The sequence below is a fragment of the Pipistrellus kuhlii genome, unplaced genomic scaffold, assembly GCF_014108245.1.
Source record: "Pipistrellus kuhlii isolate mPipKuh1 unplaced genomic scaffold, mPipKuh1.p scaffold_m20_p_14, whole genome shotgun sequence".
In the NCBI taxonomy this organism is placed as follows: Eukaryota; Metazoa; Chordata; class Mammalia; order Chiroptera; family Vespertilionidae; genus Pipistrellus; species Pipistrellus kuhlii.
The window spans coordinates 18,325,986-18,348,556 of NW_023425449.1; the positions used below are offsets into that span (position 1 = coordinate 18,325,986).

General features: G+C 40.2%; 1 protein-coding gene across 3 annotated transcripts in view; it reads right to left on the reverse strand.

Annotated features, from left to right (window-relative positions):
• TRPS1 (transcriptional repressor GATA binding 1) overlaps positions 1–22,571 on the reverse strand; it is a 229,276-nt gene that overhangs the window by 162,780 nt on the left and 43,925 nt on the right. For all 3 annotated transcript variants that reach the window (XM_036436819.2, XM_036436815.2, XM_036436818.2), the window contains 2 exons: positions 20,630–21,558; positions 5,170–6,302 (listed from right to left, as the gene is read on the reverse strand). In XM_036436819.2, coding sequence (XP_036292712.1) covers positions 5,170–6,302; positions 20,630–21,556 — 2,060 coding nt within the window. In that variant the 5' untranslated portion in view covers positions 21,557–21,558. The remainder of the gene's footprint in view (positions 1–5,169; positions 6,303–20,629; positions 21,559–22,571) is intronic.

Below are 22,571 nucleotides of genomic sequence, written 5' to 3' on the forward strand. Positions count from 1 at the left end.
ATTTATGCCATTGCTTGAAAAGCTCTCCTTTACCAAATAATTTACTTAACTTCCAATAGTTTTAAACACAGTTTTTCTTCTTCAATGACTAAATGAACATAAAAAAAAACTTGAATAAATTATAAGTATCAATCAATTAGACAATGAAAGTTATTTTTTGGTAGTTATGGAATATGACACATAGATTAATTGTAACAGAAGAGTAAATGGAGGTGATTTAAATTATATAGTCTGGGAGATCTGATATCTAATGAAGTCAATCACTTCTGTGACATATATTTGTTGTTATAAAGGTCTAAAAGTGTGGCAGTTGAGATGACTGACACTGTAGAAGGATGGAATAAAAACCAGGTGAAGAGGAAAATCTCAGGGACAAAATATGAAGTTATACGCTAATAAGTAGATGAATCAACTCTTAGAAGCTGGAGATATAATACTCAGCCTGAGTGAAGTACAGAGGATCAGTCTACAAACTGAAATCTAGGAAAAACTGAAATTCTGACTTAAAATTTCATTTGGTCCACTTATCATCTATTTTTTAAGCTGAAATAATCTAGCAAGTACTTATTTGGGTAACTGTTTTTGTTTGTTTTTTAAAGTAGGTTGGGGGCTGATTTCATCTTCAAGTAGTAGAAAATGCACAACTAGTGTCATATCTGGAAAATGTCAACTGATGATTCACTTTTGCAAAAAAGATATCCCCTATGAAATATTCAAAAAGAAAGAAAAGCTTTCTGTAAAATAGAAAGTAAACAAGAAATTGGGACATAATATGTATAAACTAATGTGAAAATGAAAATCATGGATAAGATTCTCTTATTCCAAGATTTGTGACTGTTCTTGTACAGTCTTCAGTACCATTAAGTCTGAATTTCTAATAAATAATGTCATGCTGCTATGAGTTATTTTGTTGATAAACTTTAACATCCTGGGTAACGTTTTTTATCCCCTTTTCAACTTATACCATTTCCAGGTATCACAGGCAGCTGGTTTATTAGATATTGTTTAAAAGGACATGTCCCTAATGTAGCCATCATGGCCCTCACCCTTTTAGAAACTCTGTACTAATGCACCATGCTATTGCTCTCAGCCATTTGCTAAGCTGTGATTTAACTTATCCATATGTTTTAAGTGTCAATAATTATATTTTAAATTTAAAAATATCAGTTGCTTCTTTTTGAATATTCATTGATAGTCTCATACAGCTTGGTCAATTTGGAAGTCTAATTTTCATTTTTAAAGAATCGGTTATTACTTTATAAGTAAAAACTATGTATCTGAAGTTGCTAGGTACCTAAAGCTACTATTTGCATGTTTTACTGATTTTGGATACAGTGGTTTCTATCCCATTCCATATGGAGAATTTTTATAATAGTGAGCTCATTCCAGGTTTATCTTAGGCAAGGCCATGGGTATCCTGGAGGTGAAAATGGCAGTTTAGACACATCTGTGTTTACTTCTGACGGGAGTCAAAGGAAGGCACTAATATGGAATCACTATGGCCCCCTTCAAGGTGTCAGCTTAGAGGATAATTCATATTCTGCACAACCTCTCTGCTGGTGGCTCCAAGCTTAGACTCCTGATCAAATGCAGCATCCATATTGGCATCTACCCTCAGTGAGACCTCCCATGTCGTGTTTGTCTCATTCTCTCCAGCAGGGGTTTAGTTCACTTGTGGCAAACAGAGAAGAAACACGCTTCAGACAGTTTCCTGACTTCATGGAAGTCTAGCAAGGCATTAAAAAGTCTATTTTACACAGTATAGTCATTTTGTAAGGAAATAGTCCTCTTACTCCAGAAATGTAAGTTTAAAAACACTGAAAAATTTGATGTGGAGAATAGTGGCCAATTAGAGAAGGGGCCCACTGTTTAATTAAATACAAAAAGAAATGAAGTGTGAGACACAAACTCATGAGTGGATATAATAACTCAGTCATGCTGTGAGCTGGGGCATCAAAAGTCAATATGAAACATTAAGAAAACGGGCCAAGGCCCAGTTCCTGGCTGGACAATGTCTGCAGTTCAACCCAGTTAGACGTGGTTCTCTGGGAAAATGCCCATGCAATCCACACGGAGATTATTCCACTTACAGCTCTACATCAGCTGGCCTGCTTTTAGGCTGTAGTTATTTTATAGCCACATGATTTCACATATTGTACAGTTCTCAGCTTATACTACCTTTTTACTACGCTGTAAGTCTTGTATATAAAACACTCAAAACCCTAGACTATTGCACGGTAAAAACAGAACGATGGTGAAGGTTTCCCCACATAAATAATATGAATAAATTTAACCATAAAGATATTACTGGGATATGGTAAACTTGTTCCTTTATGCTATCTTCAAACTGTGGCAGTTGGGGGAAATGCTTTGAGAGCAGATCAAGGTTTTCTATGTCCATGGGACTGCTTTCTTTCACATCCCTGTAGCCTTCATTGGCTGGGACTCCTAAAAGCGTCCTTGTCTGAGTTTCAAATATTTCTACAAGAACTCGTAAAAAGACTAGAGGTAAAGTGCTCAGCAACTTAAAGAGTCTAGGATCACACAAACTCCATCAGGGTTTAAGGATAAGGGGAAGATCATTTCAATGCCCTAAGGTCAAGTGTTGTTCGGATTTTTTTTTTAATCTAATAAAATACTGAGCGGTGGACCTAAATTTAATAAACTGATGAACAAAATAAACCCAGAGACATGGAAGCATGGTACATAACAAATCTCAGAAGGAAGGGCAAGGTAGAGGGGTCCTACGGGGGGAAAAAGGGACACATGTGTTATCCTTTCAACAATAAAGATAAATTTTCCAAAACTAAAGTGTAAAGAAAAATGTCAGTTTGTGTAAAATCAAGGTCCTCAGAGGATCCAAGACCATATAATAGTCAAAGATTCAACTTGAACTTACCATGGCGCTCTCAGCATATCCAAATTATGGTGAAGTCAACATCTCACAGGGATTTCATTTACTCAAAGCTATTCGCTGAGCACCTATTCGCCATGCTGGCACAGAGCTGCATCATGCAGACACAGCAGTAACAAGACAAGACTAGTCTCTTCCCTCTGGAGCTTACTCTCCGTAACAAATATTAAGTAAGCGTTGAGATGATTATGGTACATTTGCTATTCATACTTTGATTTCTGAGGATCTCTTTTGTTTCACCAGAGCATAGAGGAACTATTTCTCTCAGACGGGTTTTCAAGCAACGGCCTCAGCTTCTGGGAGAAAAACCACTCCTCTCCATGAGGTGGTATCTACATGGATCTTAGCGTGTGTGCATGTGTGCCTGTGTGTGTGTGTTGTGGCTGATTCCCTCATGATTGAAGAAAGCCTCCTCCTTCAACACAGGAGTGGATTACCTAATTTTTACATCACCTGACAAATGTGTGTGCTCGATATACACACTGGCAAAGCTTGGAAGGAAGCAAAGGTCTGCTGGGTCCTAAGTCCTAATTAACATGCAGCTAACACCGGAGGAGCCAGAATCACTGCAAGTGTGAAAATATTTGATGGCGGGGCTGCATCGTTCCCGCAGCTGACCTTATAAATTAAACAGTGCAAACCATAAGGAAGTGTTTTCTGAACATTGACATGCACCGCGAACATTAGGATGCCCTTCGAATTCACATCTCACGTCATTAGCCTACTGTTGTTGGACTTGTACTGCTTCACTACTGGCCACTGAAAAAACACACGCACTCGAGCATGAACCTGCAACTTTGAAAAAGAACGGGAGGACCAGTTTAAGATCTTGAGAAGCGAAAATCTGTAAATTAGGAAATCCAGTCTACATATGGAAAAGCGCTTAAAAATCGTCAATAAAACCCTTCACTTGGATGCTTAGAGGCATAATAACAGGAAAGCATCCAGTAAGCACCGAGTTATATCTGAACAGGCTGTACCACCAGGATTTTGCTACACGAATCCCTACTCATAATCAAGTCTTAGTTTAAATGCTCCTTCCTCAATGAGGCACTTCCTAATCTACCATATTGGGCTGTGCTTTGATCGGCAAACTGCAGCTTGTGAGCCACATGCGGCTCTTTGGCCCCTTGAGCGTGGCTCTTCCACAAAATACCACGGCCTGGGTGAGTCTATTTTGAAGAAGTGGCGTTCGAAGAAGTTTAAGTTTAAAAAATTTGACTCTCAAAAGAAATTTCAATCGTTGTACAGTTGATATTTGGCTCTGTTGACTAATGAGTTTGCCGACAACTGGGCTACACTGTCATTGTAATCAAACATAGTGGCCTCTGCTTCGTCTTTAAGATACCCATCACTCTGAAGATCTGTTGAGCTTTCCTGCTAAACTCTGTTCCATGAGGGCACTGACTACGCTTGTCTTGTTTTTTCCTTTACCGGGACCTGGCATAGTGTGTATTTTTGGAATGAATTCATTGAAGGAATTACTACCTAAATGAAATAAAGATGCGAATCCTAAACTCATCTCTAGAAAATATAGAAATTAACTGGGAAAACTGACGTCTACAAAAAGAATAGAGTGAAAGAAGCAGGAAATACTGACATACTCTGTTTACAAATCTGAGATAACTTCAGCAGCGTCACCTGTTCAGAGGAGAGAGTGCTGAAATCCTAGTCACACAGATTACCGAATTCTCACCATCAGGTGCCTGTTTGTATGCAAAAATAAGGTTGTTGCTCAATGTTTTAAACCACACAGACTATCCAATCTCATTGTAAAAAGAGAAATGAGCAACATGTTCTCAACCAGACCATCTATCTCCAGTTGAAAGAAAGGAACAGAACAAATTATAGCAGTACCTTGCATTTGGGAGAGGCTCCATAAAAATAAAAAATAAAAAATTATGGACTACGGAGCCATCCTTAGCAAGGACAAATAAATGAGTTGTGGCCAATTAGTAAACCCATCGGCATTATCAGCATCTCTGTAGATTTTAAAATGCACTTAGTAAATGGTAAAAAAACAAACAAAACCAAACAGGTAGGGAACATAGACTAAATGGTCTGGAATGAGCGATTCAATTAGAATCTGCGGGTGTCTACAAACATATGACCTGCAGTTTGATGAGTGATCTTTCAGGCGAGCTTGCCCATCAGCTTCCCCAGGTCACCCCCATCCTTCCCACATCATTCTGCATCGCCCCCTGGATTCTCCCTCTCCGTTTCTCGAGGGCCCCCGCCCCCACCCCATGGCTTACCTGTAGTGTCGGGAAATCTCTTCCTCCACCTGGGTGATGAAATCGCATTTGGTACACGAGTGCTCCTTGCTGTCCTTGGCCGCCGGCTGCCCGTCCGAGGCTCCTGGCAGATGGTTGGCCTCCTGTTTGACGTCCGAGGCCTGGGGCTCGTGGACACTCTCGTAATGGAAGAGGAGCACGTCCACGTCGGGGGTGGAGAAGGGGCACTGGTGGCACTGGTGCTTGACCCGGGAGCCCCCGGCCGCCCCGGGGGACAAGTGCAGAAGCAGGAGCGCGCAGTGGGAACAGCTGCTCTTCCTGCACGCGAACGGGTAGGTGATCTCTCCCAGGTGCTTCTCCGGGCTGCAGAGGCCTCGGGGGCAGAAGGGACAGTGCTTGATGGTGCACTTGTGGATGTTATGGAGCTGCTGGTAATGGCGGAGCAGCGGGCCCACCACGATGACGTCAGGGCCATGGCTTTTGGAATACCTGAAGTCGCAGAACTGACAGTTGTAGCTTGTCACCACGTTGTCCTCGGCCCCCTTGCCTGAGAAGTCCTTCTTTTTAGTGCCCCCGGAGCCCTTCTCTGCCTTGGCCAGGGGCTCCCCTTCTGCACTTTTGGCTAAGTCGTTCTGATTGATGACCGAGCCCCTGCAAAGCCTGTCATTCAATTCTGGATTCAGGCCGCCTGATGTAGCTCCCCCGTGCTGCTTGCCATAATGCTCCAGCAGCTTCAGCGAGCTGGAGGACTCGCAGCTGAAACTGCAAAACTTGCACCAGTAGTAGCTGGTGGCCTCCATCCCATTTTGTCTTGAGGCATCAAGGGGCTTGATGGGAACCGAGTAGCCCACGGGAGTGTCATCGCCCGCCTTGACCGTGATCTTGTCCTGCCACTTGCCCAGGTCTCCGGAGTCACTGGATCGAAGTGCAGGGATGGATTTGCTAGAGTTTTTCTCTGAGGGCTTGGCGCCTTCCGAGGAGGGGAGAGGAGCTTTTATTTTGTTCGGGTGGGTCTGGAGAAAATGCTGCTCTAGCTCGGTTGACGAGTTGCCCATGTAAGTGAAGTTGCAGAATTTGCAGCGGAAGTACTTGGTGTTGCCTTGGCAATCGGGCGTCTTCCGGCCAATGCCAATGAACGTCCCACCTGACGTGACCTGGCACGGAAGACAGGGATGTTACTTTACAGGTGTCCTTAACCCCATGCTCTCCGGAGGGGGGAGGAGAGGACACGGGCAAGGGTTCCACATAAAAAAAAAAAAAATACAACAGTACTTCTGCTTATTAGGAAACCACTTGAATAATCAGAGCCAACTAAATCCACTCTCCATTATTCAATAGCTCCTCTAGGAGAGGCTCATTATGGTAATCAGTTTGGGCCAAAGTATCAAAGAAGGTAAGTCGTAAAAGGACTAGAACAAATACAAAGGATTAATAAGATATACTTTTCAGAAAGAAAAAAAAAGAAAGAAAGAAAGAAAAAAGGCAAAGAAAACCATTTTCTCCAAGCTGCTGCCCTCAAATCCACTTCCTGCAAAAGCATCCAAACCGTGCTGGGATTTCTCCTGACAAAACCGAGGCAGTTGCTCCGAGATTACTCAATGCCGAGGTTCTCCAAGGAGATCCTCTGCTCAGCTTCTGCAGCGATGAGACTGCAGGCCAAGATGCCGTTTACTTTTGGGGGGTCAAACAGTGATGCTGACGTGACTCCTCAAAATGGCTTATAATGACAAAGCCTGAGCATGCATTCTAAGGCTGAAAATGAAATGAATGCAGTGGGCTTGAAGTCTTGGTGAAGTAGCACCAAAGTTAAGGTTTAAAATGTTTCCCGGTGTAGGACAAATGAAAAAAAGAAAACAGAACAGAGATGCATTTGATTAAAATTCTATCTCCTAGCAAAGCCCCAGCCCCTCCTAAGAGGATTGTTCAAAGGCCAAAATGCAAACATTCTACCTTAAAGATCGCCTCCACTATGCATTTTAATTATAAATGTGTAGAGTATCTAGGCAATAAAGGCCTTCAAAGGGCATTTTATATAAAAGCCTCACTCCCTCCTCAGTGTGTATGTCAATGGGTCGTTTAGGAAGGGCCACCACCAAGCAGCCAAAATTCCTGGTTTACTAAAGAGTCTTTGACTGAAATGCTTCAAGGAGGGAGAAAGGTTTTCCTCCAACTATCAGAGAATTTTTGAATGTTTCCAGTACCAGATGTCATACAGTAAGCACACGGCATAATCCTGTTCCTCCTTCTTCAACAGCTGCTCAAACATGACATGTGTGATCACTGCTCACATCCAAATCACACCAGGAGGAAAGTCTCAAGCTTCTCAAAATCATTGTAAAAGGTTCTAGTGAATATGCAAACAGTATTCCTTCAGCACGCTGAGAGGGATGCCTGTGCCCCGACGGCACAGGACTAAGACTGAAGTCCATTCTTCCCCTTGGAGAAAGTAGTGACTGTGATCAATGACTTAACCTCTCTGAGCAGTAGATTCCCGCTGGGGAACCTCTACATGTATTTCCAATATTAAGGTGGTAGGACATGCATAGGAACATGTAAAACAGCTCAACATGCACTAAACATCAAGACCGCCATTTATGAAGTTCTCCCAGAGCCTTCAAAGGAAGGACAATATTTCATTTTTGACAATGTCTATACCCACCATGGCAAGCACACAGATTCAGCCTATCAGCAGTAGAGCACCAGGTCACTCGAAGAGGAAGAATGCCCCCCCTGTCCCTCCCCTTTGTAGGCAGCACCTACCAATCAGGGGTGTGAGAGACATCAGAGCCAGATCATAAGAGGACACAGTCATCACTCGAACCTAGCACTGCAGTGACTAAAGTCTGCCCCAAAATGGAATGCATACTGCACTGCAAAATTCCTCCAGCCATTTCCCAATTCACTGGAGGTGAGGAGAAACCTCATTTTCAAAACATAAAACATTTAAATGAGATGCCATCCACTCAGTTACTTTGTTCCTGGACTTGGACTTAAATCAAAAGGGGGAAATTCAGCCGAAACCGGTTTGGCTCAGTGGATAGAGTATCGGCCTTCGGATTGGAAGGTCCCAGGTTCGATTCTGGTCAAGGGCATGTACCTTGTTTGCAGGCATATACCCAGGAGGGGGTGTGCAAGAGGCAGCTGATCAATGTTTCTCTCCCATTGATGTTTCTCACTTTCTATCCCTCTTTCTTCCTCTCTGTAAAAAAATCAATAAAATATATTTAAAAAGGGGGGGGGGATTCAGAAGTATCCCATTCTCTTCTAATGTAAGCATAGAAAGCCAGTGTGCAAAATCTAGATAGGAAATGTGCTCATTTTCGCCACCACATTGCTTCAGAACTGCTGAGCTTCCTAATAGAACATATTTCTGACTTTTGCTGTAGAACAGGGATTCCTGAGAAACCACGACACATCATCATTTCTTCGATTTTGTCATTTTCAAGCCTTGTGTTTATGTTCACATGGAAAGGGATACAGACAGCACACGGAGTCTTAAGAAATCCCACACATATGATTTTGAAGTGAAATTTAAATTATTACGAAGCATCACAACATACTTTGCACTATTTTTTGGGCAACATCAAGAATCAGAAAAATTCAGGCTAAGAATGACCATCAGGTGAAGAGTCCGTAAAAGAAAGGCCATTTCAAAAACAAACAAATAAGTGCCGTTCAGGCATTTTGGTTTAGGATAAACTAAGCTGCTGTGACAACTACATCTTTTAAGTTAGTGGTGCTAATGTGGCTAAAAGTTGTGTGTTTTACCCAGTGGTTACCAGTCAATTCCATTATTTAGGACGCTTTTACTGGTTATATATTTTATGCTGAAGGGTGCCTTCATCTACAACTGACTGTTCTTTCAAAACCATCCAAGAAAACAAACAAAAACAAAAGGACCTCATTTGATGGCAAGAACAACAATACTGCCACTTCTATAGGTTACTGATTTGCCTTCTTAATAAATAGCAGTAAATCAGACCAGCATTTATTATATAAAAGCTAATATTAGATTTACATACTTTATATACTATAAAGCCAACTTTGGAAAACATAATTATTCAGTGTTATATTCCTTTCTCTTTCAAAAGAGATTTTTTTTTTTAAAAAAAGATCTATGCCGAAACCGGTTTGGCTCAGTGGTAGAGCGTTGGTCTGCAGACTGAAAGGTCCCAGGTTCAATTCCGGTCAAGGGCATGTACTTTGGTTGCGGGCACATCCCCAGTAAGGGGTGTGCAAGAGGCAGCTGGTCGATGTTTCTCTCTCATCGATGTTTCTGGCTCTCTGTCCCTCTGCCTTCCTCTCTGTAATAAATCAATAAAATATATTTTAAAAAAAAGATCTATACTCCAGTCATGGTGAAATATAATTGGTGTATATCATTTAAATTCCCTTCTGAAATGAAATGTAGTTTATTAATTTAGGAGACCATTCCTAAGACAATTGACTATATTCATTTTGTTTTCATGAATAAAATGTTATTCATTTTATTATAATATAGTTAATTTTATAGGTTAAACATAAATACACAGCAAAAAGTTATGCAAGATAATTCTGTGCAGTGTTTATTGGACATTATTGCCAGGAAATAGAGCTACCCATTCAAAGAATTATCTCAAACTTTTCAAACGGTTAAACTCAGCAAGGAATAGAAAAAAAAATACCCCCTAGCTATGATTGTACTAGACAAGAGAACAGAAGCAGAATAAAGATGATAAGTTTCAAATTTACTTCTTTAGCTAACCAGAACTTTAATTGTAACCCATTAATTCAGTAGTCCTTTTGATAGGTATATCTACACTTTACAATTTCTATTAAACTGTAAATTCTGTTTGGACCAACTACTGATTCACGCAATCAGTATTAAGTAGCTATCGAGAGTTTAACTGTGCCCTCTCTGTGATAAATATCAATTTACAAGAGTAAACAAGCTGGACCACCTCTCTGCCTTTAAATTACTCACAGATAAAGATAAAAATTTGTAGCTAAAATCCTTTAGTCATCTGCATTTAGCTTTAGGTGCATTTGTTTGTTCCTGAGGGAAATTCTGTAAGCCAAATTCTGTGGAAAGACACTTTATGGAATCTCCTGGCACCTCCATATCCTCATCGTCACAGATATAATCAATACTGCACACCTTGCCATTTTACAGGATTATTGTGAGGGTCCAGGGAGTACATGGGCCTGAGAGTGATTTGCAGAATCTAGGCCAGAGAGGTCCAAGAGGACTTTCTGAGATGAAGGAAATGTTCTGCAGCTTGCCAAGCCCATGGTGGCCACGAGCACATCTGGCTACTGAGCACATGAAATAGGGCCAGTGCAGCTGAGGAACTGCTTTTTCTTTTTCTTTTTTTAAATTTTATTTATTTAAATATTTTATTGATTTTTTTTTCTTTTTTTCTTTTTTTTTTACAGAGAGGAAGGGAGAGGGATAGAGAGCTAGAAACATCCATGAGAGAGACATCAACCAGCTGCCTCCTGCACACCCCCTACCAGGGATGTGCCCATAACCAATGTACATGCCCTTTACTGGAATCAAACCTGGGACCTTTCAGTCCGCAGACTGACGCTCTATGCACTGAGCCAAACCGGTTTTGTCTGCTTTTTCTAATGTAAGTAGTTTTTATACATTTTTCACTCAGTTAGTCTTAATGAACTGAAATTTAAAGAGCCCCACGTGACTAGTGAATGCCACAGTAGACAGTACGCTCTACAGTACCCAGTCACATAAACGGAATTATTCTTGAATGAAATGAACTATCCGGTTGAATGTATCCTGCCAATGGGAAGAAAAGACTGAATAGATGGGCACACGGAGAAATATCTCACTGAGGCCCCTAAGGAACCTGGAATACACAAGGGATAGTAATTGATGGCGCCATTATTATGGGCTCCACCTGACACATATGGCCTTCTTCAAAAAATAGGGGGGAGGGAAATCCATCTTTTGCCCAAAAACAAATTACTATGAAGCCACTGCTGGTGAATTAGAGTTATATAAAGAAACACCCATGTTAATGTATGAACAAGGACATATTTTAAATTAATTTTCACCGATTGAGAACATAATGGCTTTTTCTTCTACTTTGAACTTAGGTTTTAAAAATGATTCCTTCTATGTGGTATATTCCATGGCTTTCATTTATAACTCATATACATAGGTCTTTTCACAAAAATGTTTCAGCGTATACATTAAAAATATAAGTGGTTGGCTTTTTTTTTTCAAGGTCTTTAACCTCAATTTATTTCTCTCTTCTTAATAATATGGAACAACCTGTAAGAATAATTTAAATTAATAGGTCACCGGAAAATATTTTTTTAAAGCCTCAAAACTCTTAAAATGACACTTTAGCACATGTACTTCTGTTCAATGGAACAAAAAAAAAGTTGTTTAACTAAACACAAAATCTTCCTTAGATGTGGTTCGTTTTCTAGGACTATAATTGACAGCAACAGAGGGACAATTAGGAGGGTACTCATTTAAGATGGCTTGAGGTTATGAGCTGATGGTAAAAAAAAAAAAAAAAAATTAAAGTGTTAAAAAAATTAAAGTGTTAAAAAAAATTACTGTTCAAATACTGAAGTTACAAAAAAAGTGAAGTAATCTGTAAGGGCCACTCTTGACTGAAAATTACTATAGTCAGAATTAATGCACTAATCTACAGAGGGGATGTTTCTGCATAGTACTGTGCCTCAAAAAACACTGGAGCCTAAATATGCCTTAATGATGTATCGTGATGGAGACTTTTGAAAAAGTTCAATAATAGGTCTAATCAGACGCCAGTCATCTCAGTCTCATGCCGTCACAGCCACTGCCTTGTGTCACTGGAATAACTGGAATAAACACCCTTCCCATCTGATTTAGAAGCACCAACAAACGTTTTTTGGAGGGGAAACTAAAACTTAAATGGGTGTAAGGGACAGATTTCTTTTTATTATGTTTATTGATTTGAGAGAGAGAGATCAAGGAAGAGGGAAAGAGAGAAACATCTATGGGAGAGAGAAACATCCACTGCCTCCTGCATCTCCCCACTGGGGATCGGGCCTGCAACCCAAGCATATGCCCTGACTGGAAGTCAAACCAATGACGTTTGGATCCATTGGACAACACTCATCTAACTGAGCCGCACAGAAAGGGTATAATGGGACAAATTTGAGGAAAAAATACTGCATTTCTTAATCACATACATTTTTTTTTTAATCATCAGCTTTTTTTAATGACAGTAATACATAGTCAAGCCCCACCCTGGTTTCTCATTTTACTCAGTGTAATACTGAACTAATTCTCCATGGTTATTTGGTACTTGGGCTGATAGAATAGTAATAAATCTCAAAGTCAGTCTCAATAATTTGGAAGACAATCTTTGGGGGAGAGGGGGCGAAATACAAAACAAAATGCAGGGCAAGTGGATTACAAAACTGTGTATTTTCCATGTACTGACTCACCATCACCACAGGCTCCTCATAGAGATAAATAAAAATGGCATGTGTTCTCTGAAGAGTGTCTTAATGGGAAAAAACAGAGAGTCAGATCACTGTGGAGCATCCTTCCTCCTGGAAAGGGTGCGTTGTTGCATGCCTACTGTGCCAAGTTCTAGGGACACACACAGAATCAACACAGTCCAAAGCCCCAGACAGATGTCTGCAGTTTAGTACCGACAGCTCACAATCGATGACAACAACAGCGGAATATGTGCTTCTGCTGAGAGATGTACCGAGTTCCATGACAACACAGGGGAAGAGACCTAGCGTAGGCGGGCAGGCCAGCAAAGGCTTCCGGAAGGAGGTGACAGGGCAGCTGTGGACAGATGAATTAGCATTTGAGATGAATCTCAAAGGCAGTGGTCATGGAAAGGTTTCTCAGGTGCAGGAAACAAAATGAGTATAAAGCAGAAATAAGGGTGAAACAAGGGAAGTGGTTCTCAGGAAATGTGCAGGGGTGCTGGGGGTGGGGTGAGAAAGAATATGGAAAAGAAATGTCTTATTGGAAAGTCTATATTTAATTATACAGGTTTATATAAAATGATAAGGTTTTTATACAAAGCAGACCTACACCTCCTACACAATGTAGGAAAATTGATTTATAAAAAATTTTAAAACTTAAAGAAAGAGAAAGAGGAAAGAGGGAAGGAAGGAAGAAGTAAAGGATAGAGAAGGACAGAGAAAAAGAATGTAAAGGGAAAGGAAGGGAAGGGAAGGGAATCAAGAAGAGAACAGAAGAGAAGGGAAAAGAAAAAGAAAATAAGTAAAGAAAGCACTAAGAATTTACTAAATAAGCCAGAAGGGTGTTGGCAGTTAAAGAATAAAGAAGAGGAAACAAACCAATCAACTGCTTGGGGAGAGATACCTATCAGAAAGTAATCCCAGGTAACTGACATTTCCAGTGGGACTGACTAGAAAATGGGAGAAAAGAACAATGGTTAAAAAAAATAAAAAATAAAAAAATCTGTTGCATAAGAGAAGGAATTAACAACTTTAGTTTTATACAAGTTGACTTTGAGATGCCAGGGGAATATCAAGGTTCAGTTACCCATCACAAGTCCTAGAACAAACCATTGTTTTATTATAAAAATAGAGGCCTGGTGCATGAAAATTCATGCTCTGGAGTGGGGGGTCTCCTAGCCCAGCCTGCTCCCTCTCACAGTCTGGGAGCCCTCAGGGGTGGGAGGTGATCTGGTGATCAGGGGAAGGTGACGCCCACATCACACCTCTGCTGCTGCCACTGCCTGCAGTGCAAGCCTTGGCTGGCCCTGGTTACCTGCGCCTCGGGACAGCCCTGGGAAGCTGGGGGGGGGCTCTAAGGTGACTGGGGGACTCTGGAGGCAGGCACACAGCAGGGCTGAGGGTACTGGGTGCCGCCATCTTGTGGCTGTGGGCACTGCCATCTTTGAGGCCATGGCAACAATTAGCATATTCCCTCTTTATTGGTTGTGGGCACCACCATCTTTGTGAGGGTGTGAAGGTCAATTAGCGTATTCCCTCTTTATTAGATAGGATTCCCAAATATGTTACTGGGCCAATGAAAGAATTCTAGTGTCCTTAACTCCTACATTAGCAAATCATCTAATACTCAAGGAGAACAGCAGGTAGACAAGTAAACCATTTCTGCATTCTCAAGCTCCTCACTGTAGCTCACTCTTCCCTCACACTCAGAATCCAGGGAAATCCCCAGCTCCATTTATGGGTGGGGTATGTAACATACTCAAATTCCACACTCTAAAATATGCTGACATTTCCGCTGCCTACACTTCCTACAAAATGTAGGAAAATTGATCTATAAATAATTTTTTAATTAAAAATTCCTGTGAATTTTTAATTAAAAAATTAAAAGGAGAGAACTTAACTTTTGCTTAGGAGAGAACTCACTCCTAAGCAAAAGTTAAATTTTCATTACACAGCCTTGGACCCCACTCATGGGAGCGGGGGCATCTCCTTACCATTTAATCTTCATAGACAAACCCACCAAGATTGTGCCTGGTAACTAGAAGAGGATGCTACAACTCTCAGACCACATGTCAAATCATAAATTCCTAAAGCAACGTTCTCCAAAAGGAAGGGAATATAAATAAATCAAATGTGTGGATGACATGCCACTGAATTTGGAGACCAGACATTGCATCACCCTTGACTGATCAGATCAAAATGTGGCCCTTGTTCACTCTATCTGAAAGAGATTCTGTAGCAGAAGTACCAATGCAAAGGAATCACACTAATATAAAAAAAAAGGCAAATCAGCAAAATTAATTTTCTTTTTAGTGATTTCAACTATAAGCCTAGCAAGCTCTAATAAGGCAGCATTACCCGACACAGATAAGATAACCTCAGAGACATCACTTATGTCCCCAAGTTCATTGTGATTCATACATTATACACATCACAACTCTTGTGTGGCACCTTACATCCCCTCCCTACGTGCAGGTGGCCTATGTCTCATGGCTATTCTAGTTGTAATAAACTCAGTCTTATACTTGGGGAGGCACTACACAGGAGCAGTTAAAGACCAGCTTCCTAGCCCAGCTACTCTGGTATACATGCTATTTACTCCCCTTTCACAGCAGTGTGATCTTGGGCAGGTCGCTTTAATTCCTCTATGCCTGTTTCCTCATTTAAAAAAATAAAAATAAACATAATGGTAGTGTCAACTTCAAGGCTTTTTATGAAGATGAGTTAATTAGTACATGCAAAGAGCTTAGAGCTACACATGCATGTATGAAACCTTTAATAGATGTTAGCTATTATTAGGAGCGATTCCAAAATTAAAGGGGGGAAAAGCAGAAGATAGGTGCAATTCTGATTATGTAAGCTAACAGATGAAAGAAGAATAGATCAAATGAAAGGTAATACAAAAATTAATTTTACACCTGACTTCCAATTAAAATTAAACAAAGGTCTTTTCTGATACTCTGAAAATGCACAGCACTCACTTCGAACTTTAACATCCTAGGATGAAGAACTCAAGAATTCTATGGCTTAATCAGTCTCAGAAATAGACTCCAGGAAGGAAACTAAAAAAATGAGAGGGAATTACCTTTCTCCAAACTTTCCTGGGGTTGGCACACACTTAAGTCCCCCCGTTTTCAACAGCTGCTTGTATAGTGGAACTGCAATGGCCCAAGAAACAAAAGGCCCTAAATAATCAGTTGACTTGATATGGTTAGGAGAGCAAGCCATTAGAGGATAGAATTTTTATTAAGAGTTAAATAACATTAAATCCGATTGGCTGCACCGATAACCGTTTCTTCTTCTAAACATTCTGCCCAGAGAGAAATACTGACGTTCAAGAAAGCGATACATGTTCTTTAAACAATAGCGCATAAACCAAAAAAAAAAAAAAAATGTAAGAGAAATTGACATTTATCCTACTGACCCTCATGTAACACAGCCAAATGGAGATTTAACCATGGAGCAGGTAGAGGGATTCCAACTACTCCACTCCACCTGGGTGGCTGCGTTATCCAGCTTGGCCGTCTCCAGGATGAAAATAACCTGGTAAATGCCAAAACTGTGCTTTGTTTTATGGCCTTAGGGTGAGCATATGTTTCATTTTGCACACTTTATTACTTGTTAAAGGGACACAGTCCTGAATATAAGGACGGTTTATATGCCAAACATTCAGAGCTCTATAGACAGTCTGAAGTGATTAAAGTCTCATTCACCAGTTCTTCTGAAGTGCAATTGTCCTCAACTCAGGAAAACAAAGAAACAGAACCTGCTAAGATCTACAACTTCCCTCCTACTCCAGATCAAAGAAAACGGCAAGGCAAAAAATAAATATTTGGAAGTAAAATTCAAGAAAAGTCAAAATAGACCCAAATGAGATTAATGTTCTCTGATTTTTTTTTTTCTTTTTTTCCCCAAGCCCAAACTGTAACCCCCTGTTCAAATGAATGCACTGGCATATGTTACGGATCTTTAAAGCTCAGAGTTAAATATGTTGGAAATGTGAATACAAAGGATGACTTCCTATCTCTAAAATCTGTTCTTCCTGCTTCTAAACATGACACATTGTGCCACTCTGATAAAAATATTTACAGAACAGAAATGTAGTGCTCTCAGATCCAACGCAAGACAGGCAACTGGGAAGTTCACAGTGTCGTTCTTCAGGGAACTTTAGAATTTCATTAAGAGCCAGCATGAATTTAATAGCTGGAATCTGATAGCTACCTTCTCGGGAGTCCTGAATAAGGCGGAATCGCAGAAAAAGGCTTAGTCATCTGAAAAGGCAACCTACACATCGTGAGCACTTATAAACCCAGGACAACTAAACACTTTCCCGTGGGAAGCACGACTTGACAGGACTCCAACTTTTATAACCTGGTCTGAGGCCTAAGAGTCCCCCATAAAGATGACACACACGTCCTGATGCACAGCACATTAAGCTTAATGAAACGGCACAGTCCGCGTTTAACAGCTCTGCTCTCCACGCTCGGAGATGGCTTCAATGTAAGCATAATAAAGCAGATTAAAAAGAAAGAAGTTGTAATTACGTTCTGAAGAACTCAATCTCTTGTCCTATTATTGGTCTCTCTGTGAGCCTCAAAGGCTGACTAGAAGGCAGTAAAAATTACATGAAGGGCTTACCAATCGTGCCACATGCATGACTTTTAAAGATTTAAGCACAGTAATTGATTAAAGAAAAAAAAAAAAAAGGCAGGAAACATTTAAAACTTGAGGAATTAATATCCAGGTCAAGTCACTTAGCTCTGAGCTCGTGAACATATTTGCATTCTATCTTTTTTGCTGATGTATCTTTTCTAGTTTTTTCCTGGTACAGAATCCACAGCTCTCCTGATGTCAGGGCTGGGCATATGCCTCAAAGTGGTGTGGGCATTTGATTTCCACAGACTCAGAAAAGACCATCCCAGTTTTATGATGGCCCTTATCCAGCAGAAGCTCTAACTACTATGCAGGACAAAGTGGCATTGTTATTGGATGTTATTTTTACAAATGTGTAATTCTTTTTTTGACTTCATAACTGCTAATAAAATTGTCACAGAAGTGGGTATTGTCAATGCAAATATGTCTGAACTTCAATTAGTCCCCCAAACATATGTTAAGGTATCTGAGCGTAGAACTGGAAATCTTGAACTTTGTTTAAATGATTTCTTCTTCCCAACTGGATATCTCATGTTTGCACACAGATCAAATTATGTAAAACCAACCATGTCAAACCAAAATACAGATCAAAGCCACAGAGTTTTTAAGTCCTGTACTCTGTCTCCTGTTCCTTTTTTTCTTGGCCTAAAATGTCATAAATCTATCATTAACCACCAACTGTCCTGAGTGTTTAAAAAAAAAAAAAAACACACCACAAAAACAAAAGCCAATTTAATTGAAAAAGATTAATGAATTGCTCATCTATTACTTCAATTAGCTTAAATTACAGATTGATCTAAGTAATTCCTAGAATTGAATGATGACCGTCTGCAATAGTCTTACTTACCAGCATCTTTTTTTATCAGAACACACATGCTATTAATGTACCCTAAATTTCTGATGAAAATGCATTAAAGACATTCTACAGTCAGCAGTTTATCACCCACAGCTTTTAGTCTCCACACAATTCAAGTGACACGTCGCAAAGCCCTCCAACAGCATTTCAGCAACACAGACGTGTGGAAAAAGGGGCGATTTCAGATGTGCTTTTCTTCGATTTATGCATCCAGGGAAGCTGTTCAATATTTATCTCAGCATAAAAGCATTAATAAGTTACTTATCTTCAGTCATGCTTTTGCATCAACATCTGGTATATGTGCAAAGCATTCAGGATCAGCAGTTGGCCTACAAGGGTATGTGATGTTCTCTTCCCTAATGGAAGAAAGTTAACTCTCTTTAGACCTGTCTCTAAATTTTAGTTGTGTTTCTGAAATAACTGCCCACTTTTTCCACAGATTGTTTTTGTTTTATTTTTTTCTATGTTTGGTCATATTATTTCTCTTTGAGGGGAAAAAAAATAGATCTTAACAAGATTATCTTCCTGTAGGTTCTTTCCTGCCCCTCTCTGTCTTCTTTGCTCTGGGCTTCTGCTAGGATTTAGTAGACAAGCACAGTCGGGGATCAGCTGTTTTATTTCTAGTTCTATTAGTTCAAACTCAGATAGCTCACACATCTGTTTTATTTCTAAGATCACTGCCCAGGAAAAGTGTCCAGCTCATTCTACCCAAACATAAACTTTACTATAAATAACCGAGGACCTAGCAAATAACGGTTTGAGGGAAATGGAAGTGTGTTTAAAAATCCGAATTCTTCCAAACTGTGGGCCTTGGTAATCTTCCTTTTAGAGCCTTCCTGACAGCACAGATCAGCTTCCCTCAGAAGTTGTCCCTAGAGTGAACAAACTGAAACTCCAGCCGGAAATCCAGGTATTAACATCATATTACTTGCTAATTATAAAACGCCATTTCACATACTGACATGATTCACTTCTAACCCTTTTATCTAAAGCACATTTTACAATCGGAGCTTGACAGCGGAGTGTACCTGACATAAGGCAGTGGAATGATCTTTAATGAGACAGCAGTTCAAAGCATGTAGCTTTCATGCATAATAGCTATGTTGACTTAATTTGCTGCTCCATGGAAATAATTCTATTTGTGGAAATTCACAAAGTAAGATGGAATTTGTAAGAGAGCTTATAAGACGAAATTGGCTTTTTAAGAGTTCTTTATGCCTCCCTTAAAATGATAAGATTGCCATTCTGACCTTTTCAAAGGACTTGGAAATTTCTCTTCTGATTCTTCTTCTAAGGACTGCAAATATGTTCACTACCTCTTAATGATAATCCCTTTGCCTGCTTTGCTTGATTGATGCTAGGTCAATAGACAGGTCTGGGTCAAATGCACTGTAGCTATTGAGTTGATAAAAATGTTTGATAATTTCAAAAATTTAGGAAGCCAATTAAGTGTGATCTGAAATCATTAGGTCTCTGATACTTCTAATCACTCCTAAAGAAGGTTAATATTAAGCCTAATATGCTTTGAAATCTGGCATAATAACACAATAAAAACCTACACACTATAATAGCAACTAATTCACTTTTCTCAAGTTGACCATGAGTCTTGACTACGTTTAACATAAAATAAAATAAGTATATTTCTTTAGAGTCTGTTCTGCAGTTCATTCTACTTTAAATAGCTTTTTTTTTTCATTCTACATATGCCATAACCTAAAGACAGAGAGTAGGTCAAAAAGGTATGCCACGTTTACTAAAAGTAGATATCTAAATTACTTGTAAATACTTTCAAAAATTATTATGAAAGTATTCCTTAACTGCAAAAAGGAATGCTTTACTGGCCCAGAGTCCCTAAGTACTTACAATCACCTTGGCTTCTTTTTCATCAATGCAATTTTATTTCCAAATTTTCACTTGCAATTATGTTGCTTTTTCCGTAATTTGTTTTTGTATCTGTCAATGTGACCTACATTTAGTCCAATTTGATGTTAGGCTGAATATAAAATCAAATTCTAATCCAAGACACAGGAAAAAGCCCACAGAAGAAAAGACTATACAAAGAATACAGCAAAAGACCAACCAATCTAAAAGTTGAACAAAATATGAGTCACTATCATGCAGACCCGAAAAAATCAGTGCCATTTTTAGAAGACTGAAAAAAAAATAATTAAATTACCATGAAATATAGACAGGTCTAGATCAAATGCACTGTAGCTATTGAGTGGATAAAAATGACTGATATTAAAAAAAAATAAATGTAGGAGGTCAAATCCAAAGTCTCGCTATTCCGTGAAAACACTTTTCCCAACATTACCTAAATATTGGGATTCATTTCCATGATGACAGGTTAAAGATAACCCTGGCTACACATCAGGTTGAAAGAGCCAATGAAGTATGCCCATCTTTTCTGCTGGACTAGCAAGCTATCCCTTTGGAATTGGGAGCTCAACTTGAACATGCATGTAAGCATTCATATACCATTAGTAATAAGTTGGTGTGGGCAAAGAGACCACAATACAAAGCACAGACCTGTACATCATAGGTCCCATTGAGTAAAACGGGCCTCGAAGAATTGATGTCCTGCAGCACGCCAGAAAGCACGGAACGGTTGACCTTCTGGAAGTCTTTGGAATGGCTGAACTGCACCATGTTATGGAGGGCTAAGATTTTGCTGTCCAGCTCAGCGTCCTGCCGGGTGCGGTTATGCAGTCCTAAGTGATACTTTCGGAAGTGCTTAATCAGATCTGTGGGGTCGTTGCCGTAGTAACCGTAGCCACAGATATTGCATTTAAAGTCCTGAAGCTCTGGAGACAGAGGTGCCGGGTCTGGGTTGTCATTTACCAGTAAATCCGTTTTGGATTTATTCAGTCTCACACCCCCATCTGAAGGCACTTGTGGGTTTTTGGAGGCCACTGACACCGGGCTCGAGCCTTGACAATTGGCTTGACCACCCTGCACTTGCCCCGTTTCCTCGGTAGCCTTTGGTGACATCTTATGGTCTTCCTTCGTCTCCAGCGAGTCCCCGGATGGGGCGCAGGCCATATCTTGGGGGTCATCTGCCTCTGCTCTCTGAGGAGACTTCAAGGGCTCGCAGACTCCCCCAGCAGCTGGAGACGAGAAAGCCAGCATATTTCTATCTGTCACCTCATCATGTGGGTAGGAGGGAAGGTTTCCTCCCTTACCGGGGCTTTCATAATTGAAGCCAGGCTTCTCATTCAGGACTGAGCTTGCTGCGTCCTTCTTGCTGCTGGATGGTGGGTCTTGGACGTGCAAGCTCTGCTCCTCCTTGTTGTTTAGCTCTGCAGCGTCGCTCTGCTGCGCGTTTTCTGACATCGGATCTGCAGAGAATTCTTTGTTCTTCGCTGATACCTTGCTTTCTGCACCTATAGGCTCCAGGCTCTGGCCCTCGCCTTCACTAGCAAAGTTTCTCAGAGGGGGGTTCTTTTTCCGGACCATATCTGTGAACATATAAGGAAAAGGAAGGTACAGGGTTATTTGAAGGTGGCAGGCATGATATCTAATCTAGAACATTTTATTTATTCTATTCAAGGCTTGTTAAGGAGCATAATAATAAAATAAATAAATAAACTCCCTGCAGGGGGGGAAAAAAACCAACCTTCCTTTTTAAAAATAACAAAAAAATTGAGAGTAAAGCCAACAATTAACATTTAGAATTTTTTTTGTAGAGTAGCTCATGTAGTTTTTAAATGGTTTTATGAATACTAAAGGATTAATTATTACTAGCTCTATCCTTCCTATGAGTTATCATTTCCTGCCAATTATAATTTTGCTCCATCTCTTTCTTCAGCGATACTCAGTGATATATACAGATGCCTGCACAGTTATATATGTTATATATTATGTAGAGTGTGTATACATATTAGGTTTGTAGACTACACATGCATGTTTATGTTTATAGAATATACATTACATGTTTATGTATGTAAGTGTAAATAAACAACATAAATTGGAACTCAATATTGTTACACACTGCGCAACTGAGATATATAGTTTCCACCGACATATCATCATAGTCAAAATATAGAAATAGCATGCTATAAACAAAGTGAAAACCGCCTCAGTACTTCCCGCAGTGAAGGATAAGAAATGTTTCGCCTCTGCCCTGCTGTTCAAGTTCTTTAAGCCCCTTTGGGAGGGGGGAGGGAGGCAGGGCCTGAAGTGAGGAAGAGGACCTGGTATGCATCAGAGTGGCCAGGTTGGGTTTTGTCAGAACTCTCCCAGAATGATGGGGAATCTAACTGAGACCCAGGTCTCCATGCACAGACTGACGGAAACAGGACCGACTCCACCATCAGGAACACATTGCAAGCTGACCAAAGTAAAATCTTAAATTAAACCATATGACCTTGCCATTTTATAGCTCAAAATGGCAAAATAATAGCAATTCCCTACGGTCCACCATCCCATGCTAGTTCAGCTGCGCCTTTCAAGCTGGTGGCATCAGTGAGCG